The following is a 13,628-nucleotide window of genomic DNA, read 5'->3' as shown; positions in this document are numbered from 1 at the left end:
CAACATTCTCATAAAGAACACGGATGTGTGTCCACGTACACTCAATATCTAACACTTTGGTGCAAAGCGAACACAAAATCGGCTTGGCCTACAAACTGAAAGTGTTGCTTATTCGTTTGTTCTCCAAGCATACTGGCGCCTTTGACAAGTGAAGTCTGCAGTTTAATACGTGGCCTGATTTGCACCCAGGCATTTTGAATATCTGAAAGTTCTGCCAACGACTCAGCACACATTATACATTCTGCCAGTGGGAGTAAATCTGTCTGTCTGACAGAGGTAAATGAAGGTATAAATCTGTTCCAAGGGATTGGTGATACAGCAAAGGACAGAGTTAAGGCTATTTGGGAAGTTTAATTTGGAACTTCAAGAATTTCAGATATTTGATTTTTCCACACCTTTGGCTGGAGTTATTCCTGGTATACCTCAATTAACTTAAGTAATATTACAGCAGGTATGAAATTGGCCCTTTAGCCTTAATTTAGCATTTATTGGACTTTTTTGCTGCTGTTGTTTTTAATAACTTTTTTTTCTTGATGCATTTAATAAACCTTTACAATCCTAACTTTACCTTAAAGTTTGCCTCTAGGAATTAAATTTAAATTCGAGGGATAGCTTTAAAATTTAGCACTGCACTAAAGCAGTTCTGAAAACTAACCTGGATCCATTAAGCAGCCACATCACAGAATATCTGGGATGTGGCGCTTAGCAGAAGCAAGGACCAGAATCTAATCGCCTTCTATGATGAGATTACTGGTTCTGTGGATGAAGGGAAAGCAGTGGATGTATTGTTTCTTGACTTTAGCAAAGCTTTTGACACGGTCTCCCACAGTATTCTTGTCAGCAAGTTAAAGACGTATGGGCTGGATGAATGCACTATAAAGTGGGCGGAAAGTTGGCTAGATTGTCGGGCTCAACGGGTAGTGATCAATGGCTCCATGTCTAGATGGCAGCCGGTATCAACTGGAGTGCCCCAAGGGTCGGTCCTGGGGCCGGTTTTGTTCAATATCTTCATAAATGATCTGGAGGATGGTGTGGATTGCACTCTCAGCAAATTTGCGGATGATACTAAACTAGGAGGAGTGGTAGATAAGGTGGCAGTAGGGATAGGATACAGAGGGACCTAGACAAATTGGAGGATTGGGCCAAAAGAAATCTGATGAGGTTCAACAAGGACAAGTGCAGGGTCCTGCACTTAGGACGGAAGAATCCAATGCACCGCTACAGACTAGGGACCGAATGGCTCGGCAGCAGTTCTGCGGAAAAGGACCTAGGGGTGACAGTGGACGAGAAGCTGGATATGAGTCAACAGTGTGCCCTTGTTGCCAAGAAGGCCAATGGCATTTTGGGCTGTATAAGTAGGGGCATTGCCAGCAGATCGAGGGACGTGATCGTTCCCCTCTATTCGACATTGGTGAGGCCTCATCTGGAGTACTGTGTCCAGTTTTGGGCCCCACACTACAAGAAGGGTGTGGAAAAATTGGGGAGAGTCCAGCGAAGGACAACAGAAATGATTAGGAGTCTGGAACACATGACTTATGAGGAGAGGCTGAGGGAACTGGGATTGTTTAGTCTGCAGAAGAATGAGGGGGGATTTGATAGCTGCTTTCAACTACCTGAGAGGTGGTTCCAAAGAGGATGGTTCTAGACTATTGTCAGTGGTAGAAGATGACAGGACACGGAGTAATGGTCTTAAGTTGCAGTGGGGGAGGTTTAGGTTGGATATTAGGAAAAACTTTTTCACTAGGAGGGTGGTGAAACACTGGAATGCATTACCTAGGGAGGTGGTAGAATCTCCTTCCTTAGAAGTTTTTAAGGTCAGGCTTGACAAAGCCCTGGCTGGGATGATTTAGTTGGGGATTGGTCCTGCTTTGAGCATGGGGTTGGACTAGATGACCTCGTGAGGTCCCTTCCAATCCTGATATTCTATGATTCTATACCATGCAGTGGGAAATTGATAAACACCAGTTTGCACCTGCTAGTTACAGTAACTAGGCCTGTAGCCAGCACCAGGTGTGCACTTCAAACAGACCTTTCAGGAATAGACAAACCTCTGTTTAAAGTCACTAAAATGAATATCAATGATTCCCGAATCTGTTCCCTGGCCGTCGTCCTAATAAGGCACACTTGCAATTTATCAGGTGGTTGAGTAAGTGGATTCTACTGTAACTGGACACCAGTTTTAAAACTAATAGAATGTAAAAGCAGTTGAAAAGTGCTCCACTGAAAGTTCCTATGCTGTCTGGGTGGGTACTACCTCGGATCCCTACCTAGCTTTTATTCAGTTTGTCTCCTTTGACTACAGGAGGCTTGGCTTGATCTCTTAGTATGCAATAAAACCATCAAAAACTTTCACACACAACTCAAAACAAAAGCTCTCTTTAAGAGTGAAGTGCTCTAGATCACTTTTCTTTTTTGCCACTGGTTCTCATTTTCACACCCTGCTGAAGTGGTCAGTTTTGAGCCACCCAGGAGCAGGCTACACCAAAAATCTTGCAAGGAAGCCCATTCACCCATCATTTCCAGCTCAAACATGCAGGTCTGGGAGGTTTGGGTGAACATCTGGGCTTTGAGCGATTCTCTAAACTAAATTGCTGCGTGTAAAATCAGTGGGTGTGACTCTCAGTTACACAAAAAACACTTTATGTCTCTCTGGCAAAACAAAGGGGCTTTAAAAGGTGTGAAAGAGGCCCCCAGAGAACTCCCTCTATGCAGACTGTCTGCTGATGTAAAATCTCTATGCCAGCCTTGCTTCCCACCCCTCTTTGGGGGGCAGGGGAGGTTGGGGTGTGGCAGGAGTGCATTGCACTGATTATTTTCTGCTTCTTTGGGCCCAAAGGGGGTCATTGGAAGCACACTGGAAGTTTAGAGTCGTCCTAAGGCTGCTCTAATTTACCCTGATGGCTGGATAGATCCCTACACGGCCCCGGATTACAAAACTGGCTTAAAGTTACCGTTGCCCCCCTGCCTTCATCCATGTCCCAAGTACAGGAATGGAGTAATTGAGAATCAGGCCACCTAAGTCTATGAACTTCAGTGTTAAATTTTCACTGCAAGGTAAAGTGAGAGACCTGAGAGATACACCTGATAGCTAGAAAGCACTTGGGGAAAAAATCCTTTCTTCAGTCTCTGAGCTCTACAGAAGCTGCATAGTCAATGCAGACTAGGACTGGCAGACTCATTGCACTGCACCCAGGGAGGATTAAGTCAGGGATTTGTTTCCTAATGGTTTGTGGAAAAGAACTGGCTTCATTAAAAAACACTGTGAACTTAGCAACCCCATAAATGTGTTTCACTGTTCGGGGTTTTCCTTCCTTTATGCTAGAGGGTGGAACCCAGAGACTCCCTCAGGGCCTCTGTCTGGGAGAAAAGGCACCCTTGGTTTGGAATCAAGTGGAAGACTGAGCCATTGGGCTCTGTCTAGGGTAAAAAAAGCCATTGTCTGGAAGAACCAGAGTTCTGCTCCCAGCTCTAGGTAAGCAAGGAGAGAGAAACGCATTTAAAAGCATGCAGTGTGGGGTGGGCGTTGGCTGGGAAACCCACCATCAAGCCCTTATTTTAACTGGCCCAGGCTCCCCGCATAGCTTCCCCCTTCTTACCATTCTCACTGCACTGCTGCACTGATCTTCAGTGACCCTGCCCCTTCGTCCCACCTTCCTGCCACTCTCCCTTCCATGTTACACCCCCCCTCCCCCATGGCTGCTTTCACATATCAGCCCTTTCCCTTGCCCTCTCCTCTTGCATTTATTTCCCCAAGTCTTATTTCTCTTGTTGTCACAAGGACAGTTGCGACACCGAACTCTTCTTCTAATCGCTCTCTGTGTAGCCTTTAATGATGCTTTATTTGGGATGCACTGGAAATACAAACCGTTATGCACTGATGCATAATAAAGGAGGATGGCGCACACAGCCTGTGGGGTATAAAGCCACAGAAGACCATATGCATGCAAAGACCCTTAGCATCCACGGGAGAAAGTCACGGCCTCACATGTCCTGTCCTTCAGCATCCTCATTCATCGTTCATAAAGACTGGACTATTATCATGGCCTCAATATACCAGAGAACAGAAGTCACAGCTCTTTCCTATCTGCTCTCCCAAGGAAGGCAAGTACTTTCTTGGTCTGGACAGCGATTAGATTAATGGCATCTAATGCATTTCTCACGACACAGGGGCCGCTTCAATGAGCAGAGACATAAATGACCCACTTGACATTAGCAGTCATGAGGGGACAAATGGCAGATCACCTTTTTGTTGCTTGGACAATGTTTTCCACCCGGGCTAGTGGTCAGATTCAGAGTATGTCTGCATTGCAGTCGGGAGGTATGATTACAGCAGGGGTAGGTGAGATCGAGCTTCCTCACTAAAAATAGGAGCGAAGCTGCAGTGGTACAAGTTGGAGATATGTGAGCCTAACTGCCCAAATAAATGCCTGCCTGAGATCCTGACTATACATTTGGGCAGCTAGCCCATGCTTCACCACTATTTGTAGCCAGCTATTTTGTTCAAATCTAGGCCGGGTATGCATACATCTGCTGCAGTCATGCCTCTTGATTGCCGTACAGACATGCCCTCAGAGGAAACAGAGCCAGCTTTCCCCAGGCTGAAACTTCCCATGGTACTTTTCTTAGGCAAGCAGAGACCGAGAGAGTATTCACTGCTGGAGCGGCCTTCAGATGCAATCTGTTGCTGTCAGCAGAAGATCTGTTTATTTTGTAGTTTTCCCGCTTACTGTCGGCTTTCCTCGATAACTGTGCTATTAGCATAAATCAGCTCGCTTAAGGAAACTGAATAGGGCAAATGGAATGGCGGGCAATGCCCATTTGTCACTCACTTCCCTGCTTATCAGAAGGGCCCCTTAATAGGCTCCATCGCTTCCAGATCCGCTTGCCAAGAAAAACAACCCACTTATTATGTCACATGCTCCCCGGTAAAACTGCTGCTTGTTGCCCAGGAAGAACAGAACTAAGTTTCCAAAGTACTTTGTAATTCAAGTCACCCTCCAAGGCTCTCCTTTCTTTAGATCCGAAGGTGAAAACCCAGGCAGGGTTGGGGAACAGGACGGGGATGCAAGGGCTTGTTAGCCAAACAGAGAACGACAAGGCAAATTATGAGGAGAAATGGTTCATGTTTGGACCCCAAGTTCAAGTCTCTCCTGTGGGCAACAAAGTTAGAATTCCCACAGGCGTGCTCCAAAGGTCCAATGGTCATAGGCCACATTGTGCCTTCCAACTGCTTGAGAGGCCCTTGGGACTGGCTTGCAAATGGATCATTCTGCGTGTCATTCCTCAGCATTAACAGCATCCCACCAGAAGGTTTTCTTGAGTTAATAGTGGTTTGATTTTCCCCTCTCTCTCCTCCACCAGCCTTTTACGTCTATAAAATGGGACTGGAAAACTACCTCCAACAGACTTGCTTGCGAGGGTTCCTATCTTTCCAGCTTACTGAGCTACAAATACTGTGGCCAAGGAAAGTCTGATCGTTAAGCAACAGTAGAGGACTCTCCCTTCGTGTGTGTGGCATTTTAATATGCATTGCTCTGATGCTCATCGTGATAACATCTGAGAACCTCCCAAATGTTAATGTAATGCATAACCTCCACCGCTCCCTCCTGGGATAAGATGCTTGGGCATTATCATTTGTATTCTAAAGGTGATTTACCTGAAGTCACACAGAGAGACAGTGGCCGCCCAGCTGGATATAGATTCCAGATCTAATGGCTCCTGGATTGATGGTCTTACACAGAACTATGCATGTGCACCTGGTTCCTCACTATATGCTAAAAAATACACAGTGGGGCTAAAAAAAAGTTAACTAGCTTTTTCTTAAACTGTAGCCAAAGGCTGGTTCAAAGGAGGCTCAGCTCCCACAGTTTTATGTTTTATTCATACCAGTAATCCATTCCTAATTGTATTCCTGGACAAAAAACTACATTAAGATGGAGTTAAGGTTGAGCACCACTGCTTTAAGGGTAAAACACATTGCAGGGATGTTGCAATTACTCCAAAACCAAGTACTATAAACCCAGGATATTCAAAGGTAAGGTTACACGCAATATCCAAACCAGTTTTCCATCCCTAATTGTACACCAAGCAGGTAAAATTGCTTTGAGTGGGTATCATCCAGTCTTAGGACCTATTTAGTTTATTTCTAGGACATTTTCTAATCTGCTCAATACTTCTCTGCAGATCACTGGGAACCTGAAGTTTAAAGGAATCTGCTCTTCCAAGCGTGTTTGGGAGTGTAAAATAACCATCTCCATAAACTTGTCTCAGGAGAATAAGCAGCTGTTGGGCGAGGTGTGTTCAAATGTCAACAAACATAAATTTAAAGCAGAAATTACCATGTGTTTATAATTTATGGGGATTAGAAAGTGTGCCAGACAGCCAGCTCCCTGCCCTTCCCCCCACGGCTAGCCTCGCTGATGCTTTAATCTTCCTGAGCCAGACTCTCCTTGCTCAGCTGAAATCCACTGTCTTCATTTGCCCTAACAGCACCCACTGAGGCCAATGGGTCACAGCAGCATGGTGGCTTTCCAGGCAGGGACAGTGTCAAACTGAGAATCTCAGACGTTAATTTAAATGCCATATCTATGTTGCTAACATCTTAGATTATTAGCATGGACAGAACTCTTGAGGAACAGATTTGTTTCCCCCTATTTTTGCTCTGTACTTCGTGCAGGTCTCTGAGCTTGGGCAAGGAGAAAGCCAGGCAGTTTCTGCTTTGCTTGCGGTTGTTTTCTAGTCACTGTCCCTTGCAGGGGCTCAAGCACTATGTTCCAGCAATGCGCACTGAAAGAGACACAGAAGGGGACCTGGTCCACCGCAGCTGAAGTCAATGGGAGTGTTGCCACTGACTTTTGTGGGAGCAGAATTGAACCCGACTGCACTTTACACATCTGTTCTTGAGCCTTAACTGCGAGCTTTGGGAACATGCTGGTTATTACAATGCCCAGATCTGAATGGATTTGATTTGACTGAAATCAAGCCAGCAAAGATTGCTATATAAGGGGCTTGAAGCTCTTACTTTGGTAGACAGGTTCACATCAATGGTTGCCAGGGGCTTAGGCACATGTCTTTGGTACAGAAGCACCCGAGTTGCCAGCATTCCAGTTGACACTTCCCGTGCAACCCTTCTTTGCTGTTCAGACCTCCCCTCTACCGTAGGGAGCATGACTGCTGGTGAAAAAGCTTCAACATCCCCGGACAGATACACGACTTAAGAGTTTGTGGCAGGACAAAATCAAGTGGTTTAAATGATAGTTTAGCCCCCACCCCTTCATACCCCAAACTTCCAAGGACTAGAGGTGGTCATGGTATGTCTGCACACCAAAGAAAAACCCATGGCTGACCTGTGCCAGCTGACTTGGATTCACAGGGCTGTTTCGTTGCTATGTAGACTTCTGGGTTTAGGCTTGAGCTTGGCCTCTAGGACCCTGTGAGGTGGGAGGGTCTCAGAGCTCAGGCTCCTGTCTGAGCCCGGAAGTCAACACAGCCATGGAAGAGTCCTGCAGCCCCAGCTCCACGAGCCCGAGTTGGCTGGCACGGGCCAGCTGCGGGTGTTTAGCTGCTGTGTGAACACACCCATAGAACGCAGCCGGTCCAGGGGGATGCACTGCCGCAGAACGCCTTCTCTAACCCCTTCCCTCCACCCCAACCCTCAGATTCAGGTCAGGCTAATCAACAGCAGCTTCCCATTTCATATTTTGCAGATGCTTTTGCAAAATCAATTACAGCCGAACTCAACAGTGTTTTATTGCCTCAGAGATCAGGTTTTATAGACTTTTCTTTGGCTCCCACTTGGCAGCTTCCTGAAGAAATACCCAAAAGCAGCCAGGGCGACTGGTGGATCTGTTTATGCCTCCAGTGCACATGGTTAATTTATGAGCTTTGGCTACTCACCCGGCCATTACGATGAAGAAGTCCAGGCGATTCCATGTGTCTCCTAGGTAACACTTCTGCCCGAAGATCCCCAGAGCTACCATCTTGATGACCATCTCCACAGCGAAGAAGGCAAAGATGAAATGGTCAAATGCCTAGGTCATAAAAAGATGATTGCAGTGAGTTCTACTGTGGTTCTGTATTACAGGGATAAAAAAACCAGGCATATGTATATTTCTACTGTATGGATATTGTGTATCTACAGCTGAGGTGATCAAACCATGGCTCATGGAGTACTGAAGTGTCAGCTATAAAACCCAAAATACATCCTGGGTTGTCTGCTGAGTGATGATAACACTGACTGAAATGCAACTGTTGGGTTTTTATTGCTGAGGAACAATAAGCAATTTCTATTCATCTAGTGACAAAGATACAAGCACAGAAACGTGTTATGCTTGTTGCGGATTTATTTTTGCATTTAAAGCATATGCAAATCGATATGCAAATGCCACGCAACCCTCAGGGTCCTGGCAAGTTGCCATTGAGAAACTCCGAGATACACGTGCTGTGCATTTGGGGTGCCCAGGCTTTGTATCATGCACAGGCTGAAGCAAATATCGGTCAGACAGACCACATGTGCTACAGGTCAGGAACTGAAATATTACGAAATGGACTCATTGCTAAATGCATGTTGCCCCATAAATTATGACTATGCAGTGGGACGTATTGATTGTTATTAGTCACATGGAAAGAACTTTTCTCTTTTGAAAAAACCTCGGGAAAGTTACAGCAGCTTCTTGATCCATGCCCGTAAACGTGGACAGATGTGCCCCTCCAACCACTTTCTTTGTGATCGTAACAGTCAGCAGAGCCTCCTACGGTGAGTCTCTGATACTTTCATTTTGAGGCCTGCATGGTTTATTGCCAAACATAACAGAAAACAGGCAGCTGCAAACTGGCTTCCTTTGCATATGCTATTGGGTGTGCACCTGTGCAGGCGAGAGAGATCTATCTAGTCGAGCTGTCTGCTTACCTACCAACACTTTACAAACTATACTGAACTTGTTCCAGCAGTCTCCGTTCATTCGATAATTGGCATCTGAGTTGTCTCCACAAGGGAGCTCAATGCTTCCTACATCATGTTTTGGCTTTCATTCTCCCTGCAAGCTGGAGTGGGGCAGGGGTGAAAGTTGGTTGATTGTTCTTTGCATGTTTTGCTCTTTTTCAGTCTGCTAACTGTTCACAGCATGCTCGGATTTTTACAGATATATCGGACATGTTGTAATCATTCACCACTCAACGCAAACAATGGTCATTGTGCGGGCTCCTCATGAACTGGTCACTTAGATTCATTCACGTCACAAAGGTTATGATCTACACAGCCTGCAGCAGCCCGGATCAACAGATGCGAGCTCCCGGGACTCATGCTACCACACGAAAAATAGCTAGGTAGATGTAGTGACGCGGAATCTGAAGCCCAGGAAGGAGGATGGGCTTCAGAGCCCTAGCTCCAGCCCGAACCACAATTCCGAAGTGCTGTCGACACGGCTATTTTTAGAACACTAGCATAAGTCCCCCACAACCTGAGTCTGTCAACCTGGGCTGGGGAGGCTTGCTACTGTGGGCGGTGTAGACGTATCCATAATATGGTTTCGGCTAACCGATTTGATGACATTTTCTGAAGAGAACAAAGAGTGAATAATCAACAACAATGACTCTTGCTCATGCAAAAATCCCTCTGTTTGCATGTGGATTTGGGTATTTGTAAGAATGACAGACATCCACCAAGCCAAGATCCATTTGTGTGAACGACTGCAAACAACAAAAGGCAGGAACATGGTTGGGAGGAATGGAAACCTTTGCTTCAGACCAGTTGCTATCTGATGAGGTCTAGGAAGCTGCTTTCCCCATGGGCAGGGTATTCCATGAGTACCTGCCTCAATTTGCTGCACCTTTCTCTAAAGCAGCTGGGACCAGATGCTACCCTAATCTGGTGTGGCAATTCCTACGGTGGATAACCATTTTCAGTATTTTCTCAGCTTGGTTCTACAATTTATTCTGTAACCAATCTCTGGTGGTTTCTCTATTGCTCTGGTTGGTTCAGTTCTGCACCTAACATCTCATAACTTTGGGCTGGAAGGGTCTGGGATGAGAGAACCTCTGGTTGTTGACATTTGCATATGATTCTTGACCAGTCCTTAGAGGTGGATGCATCTGATGATCTACTAGAGGTCCCAATGGCATTTCCTTACTGCAGAAGGGTTTGCAGGGTATTAAAGAGTCAAGCATGCTCAGGACATTACATAGACACAAGCCAGCCATCTTTACACTGGTTCACATAATGCTTTGCAAAGGCTGAGTGTCTCCATAGATGTCTGTTTGGAGCCTAGAAGGCTAGCTGGTGAAGGAGGTGCATAGTCACAACTCTCACACCAGATGGATCTGTGATGTGATGCTAAGGGCAAGGGGCTTAGAGAAGGCCAGCCTTGTGGCATATGTCAGCTATGTGATTGCCAGGCTCACGTGCTGCCCCCTGGAGTTCTGGGAGGCTATTAAGGTTCTAGGAAAAGGGTTTATGAGCCCAGGACTTGTACACCGGCCTCAGTGGACAGTAATCTGCAGCTCGTTTGGATATAGCTCAGTTGAAGAACAAAGCAGGCATGGGCTTTTAGTACACTCTAGCCAGATCCTGGCTGGGAATACAATCTCGGGGCCCTGGCTCCTGAATGAATCACTAGCCCAGAAGGCTCACTGTTCTCCATGGGCTAGTGTTTTACCACCCAGCTGTGAAAGTGCATCAGGCTCCCATTCCTACCTCCAGGATGGTGCATCGCTCCGACTTGCAGTCCACATCCTCGCAGGGCTGGAACATGCCCAAGGTGACACAGTTCAGCAGGATGACCAGCATGCTGACATGCTCGAACCAGGTGAGAGCAGCGAGTTAAGGAGGATGCACTTGGTCAGCAGAGGGCAAAGACATGGAGAGTGTCAGCAAAAGCACGGCCCCATTTACACATCCAAAGAACCAGCACTCCTGATCCAAATAACAAAAGCCGCCCCAAAGATATGTTAACAGCTGAAGTTTCTGGGAACTGAGGGGAAAGGGTCTCTGCAAAGGGGACTCCTGCTGAGATGAGAGGACGGTAGGGGCTTCAGAACAGTGCAATGAGACGAATTAGTAGATTTCACAGATGACGTTCCACACCTTGTCATCAATTTCCATATATCATACAGGTGAGAGAGCAGCCAAGGACCCAACAAAAAATCTTTGTCTGTCTGTAGCAACTTTCATCTCAAAGCCCTTTATCAGCCTAAATCCTCAAACCCCCTGCACGAGACAGGCTAGTGGTAATAATTTCTGCATTACAAAGATGGGGAAACTGAGGAGGGAGTGGTCAAGTGATTTAGCCAAGGTCACGTGGTGAGTCAGTAACAGAGTCTGGATTAGAGCCCAGAAATCCTGCCTGCTCCAACCATACTGCACCGTTCCTCATTACTTTCCTGAGGCTTGGGCCTATTCTGTGCCTCGGATGCACCCGAGACTTGACTAGCGGTCAATCAAGTTCTGAGCGATCACCAAATGCTGCAAATCCAAGGATTTCTACAACTCCCCATCAGGGCGATGTCGGATGCCCTGGGAGATGGGAACTTCCATGCAAGCTCCATAGCATGGGCAAGGTGAATGACAGCAAAAGCAAACTGAAGTCAGCAGCAGATGCTGGTCTGGAGAGGGGATGCCAGGTTGGGAGTTAGGCTATAAATCACAGGGCGATAACAGAGGGAGAATATGTATTTTGGGCCTGCCAAGCTGTATTGCAGAGTTGGCTCAGCTGGCACCTGGAGCAACCAAGTTTCTTCCAAAAATCTGATTCACAGTCACAGGAAAGCAAAAGGCTCTTGGTTAGAGAACTTTGGTGTGGTTGAACTATCAGTTAGAAGACAATCGGAGGGCCAGATTCTGATCTAGGTTACAGCGATGTAAATCCAGAGTAACTCCAGTGTAGTAACTGCCGATTTACACCAATGTAAATGAGAACTCAATTGAATTCAGAGGGTTTCATTATTACTATTGGGATGATTTAAAAACAAAACAAAACAAAAAAGACAGATTTTGGGGGGGAAAAAATCTTGGGTTTCACAAGTGTGTGTGAAAGAACTGGATGTTAGAAAATAAATGTGACCACGAGAGAGAATGTGGCGGAGGAGGAGAATTCTTTTATATTATCACGCAAAAAAAACCCCAACAACATTTCTACATCAGACAATACTGTAGAAAACGGTCTTATTTGCATCAATAATTTCAGAAAAAAATACCCTTCCATGTCTTGTCCTATTCATTACTATACAGCAAGTGGTTTGTTCATTATACAACATCCCTAACTCAACCTCCCTCCCATGCTGCCTGACTGCTCTGTGTTTGCAAGAGCTGCCTGAGTAATAAATCCAGTGTTTATAATCTGAAGATCAACTAAGGTTCATGAAAACCATCCAACAAAAACTAGAGCTTGGGTTATCGGGGCTTCTCATCTCCCGAGAAATGGGTCTGTCAGTTTTGCCCTGGCGGCCCCATGTTTTATCCTTTATTTATACCACCCAAGGCTTGTGTCTTGATGTTATTGTCCCCAAAGATGCTTTTTTTTTTTTAAAACGTTCGCTGGGTTTGCCTGGAATCTGGGTTGCCAGGCGGTGTGTGCGTGTGTCCGACAGGATGGAAACCATGCACCCGGGAGGCAGCTGGAATTCCGCTACCATCCGGATTGCTCAAACTCAGCAGCATTCCAGCCATAATGACTGGCAGCCTCCTAAAAGCCACAAAACAAAGACAGCCCAGGCACCAGAAAGGAAGGAGACCTTGGTTTCCACTAAGTGCTTGTAAAGCTTTTTGTGATAAGGCCCAGCCACAGACACCCTCCCAGGCCAGAGCGAGGGTGAAATGAAGCCGTAATGGAGAGCACTATCATTAAAATCACATCAGTGCGAGCACTGCTCTGCAAAGCTCAGAGGAAGCCTAGGGGGGCCAGGTCCTCAGCCAGTGTAAACTGTTAGAGGCCCACTGATTTCAACTGAGTGACAACAATCGAGGATCCGGCCCAAGGTGTTCACACTGTGCTTGTCAATATGGTATCTGAGCGTCTAAGGGTAAATATACACTGGAGCTGGAGGTGAGATTTCTAGCTCGGGTGGACGTACCTGCACTAGCTCTGACCAAGCTCGTGTAACCCAAACACTTCCTGGGTGTGGTGTTCTGCCCCATCTAGTGGCACTGAGACCACTTAGGGAGAGTTAAACGAGTCTGCTCTACAGCCCTAACTAAGAGGCAGTTGGCTTTTAGCTCATGTGGTAGAGGCTCAAGCACTAAGCTCCAGAGGTCCCAAGTTTGATCCTGCCCACCGACAACCGGGGTCTGTCGGCGTTACACTACCACAACAAAAAGTGTAGTCACAGGTGGTGAGGCAGGCTAGTCACTCCGAGTATGTACGTAGGGACTCAGATGGGACCGTGCTTGGGGTAGCAAACCTACACTACTTTTAGAGTGCTGGCTAACGCAGGTACGTGTATCTTAGCCACAAATTACACCGCCAGTGTCGACGTACCTCAAGAGACTGCCCTTGCTCCTAGGAGCGTAATACAAACACGACTGGTTGACGTCTCTGCTGGCAAAACACCACTGGTTTCAGCGGTGTGACCTCAGTAGTGATCTGCAATGCAATCTAATGGAGCCAGTCTGGAGGAGATCTTTAACAGCCCGATAT

The 13,628-nt window shown here is 46.4% G+C and overlaps 1 protein-coding gene across 2 annotated transcripts in view; it reads right to left on the bottom strand.

The window, feature by feature from the left end:
• CACNA1H (calcium voltage-gated channel subunit alpha1 H) overlaps positions 1 to 13,628 on the bottom strand; it is a 480,369-nt gene that overhangs the window by 193,756 nt on the left and 272,985 nt on the right. For both annotated transcript variants that reach the window (XM_037911163.2, XM_043523932.1), the window contains exons 3-4: positions 10,691 to 10,802; positions 7,897 to 8,030 (exon numbers count right to left, since the gene is read on the bottom strand). In XM_037911163.2, the coding sequence (XP_037767091.2) occupies positions 7,897 to 8,030; positions 10,691 to 10,802 (246 nt within the window). The remainder of the gene's footprint in view (positions 1 to 7,896; positions 8,031 to 10,690; positions 10,803 to 13,628) is intronic.

The sequence above is a fragment of the Chelonia mydas genome, chromosome 10 (assembly GCF_015237465.2).
Source record: "Chelonia mydas isolate rCheMyd1 chromosome 10, rCheMyd1.pri.v2, whole genome shotgun sequence".
Taxonomy (NCBI): Eukaryota; Metazoa; Chordata; order Testudines; family Cheloniidae; genus Chelonia; species Chelonia mydas.
This window is presented reverse-complemented; position numbering and strand designations above follow the sequence as displayed.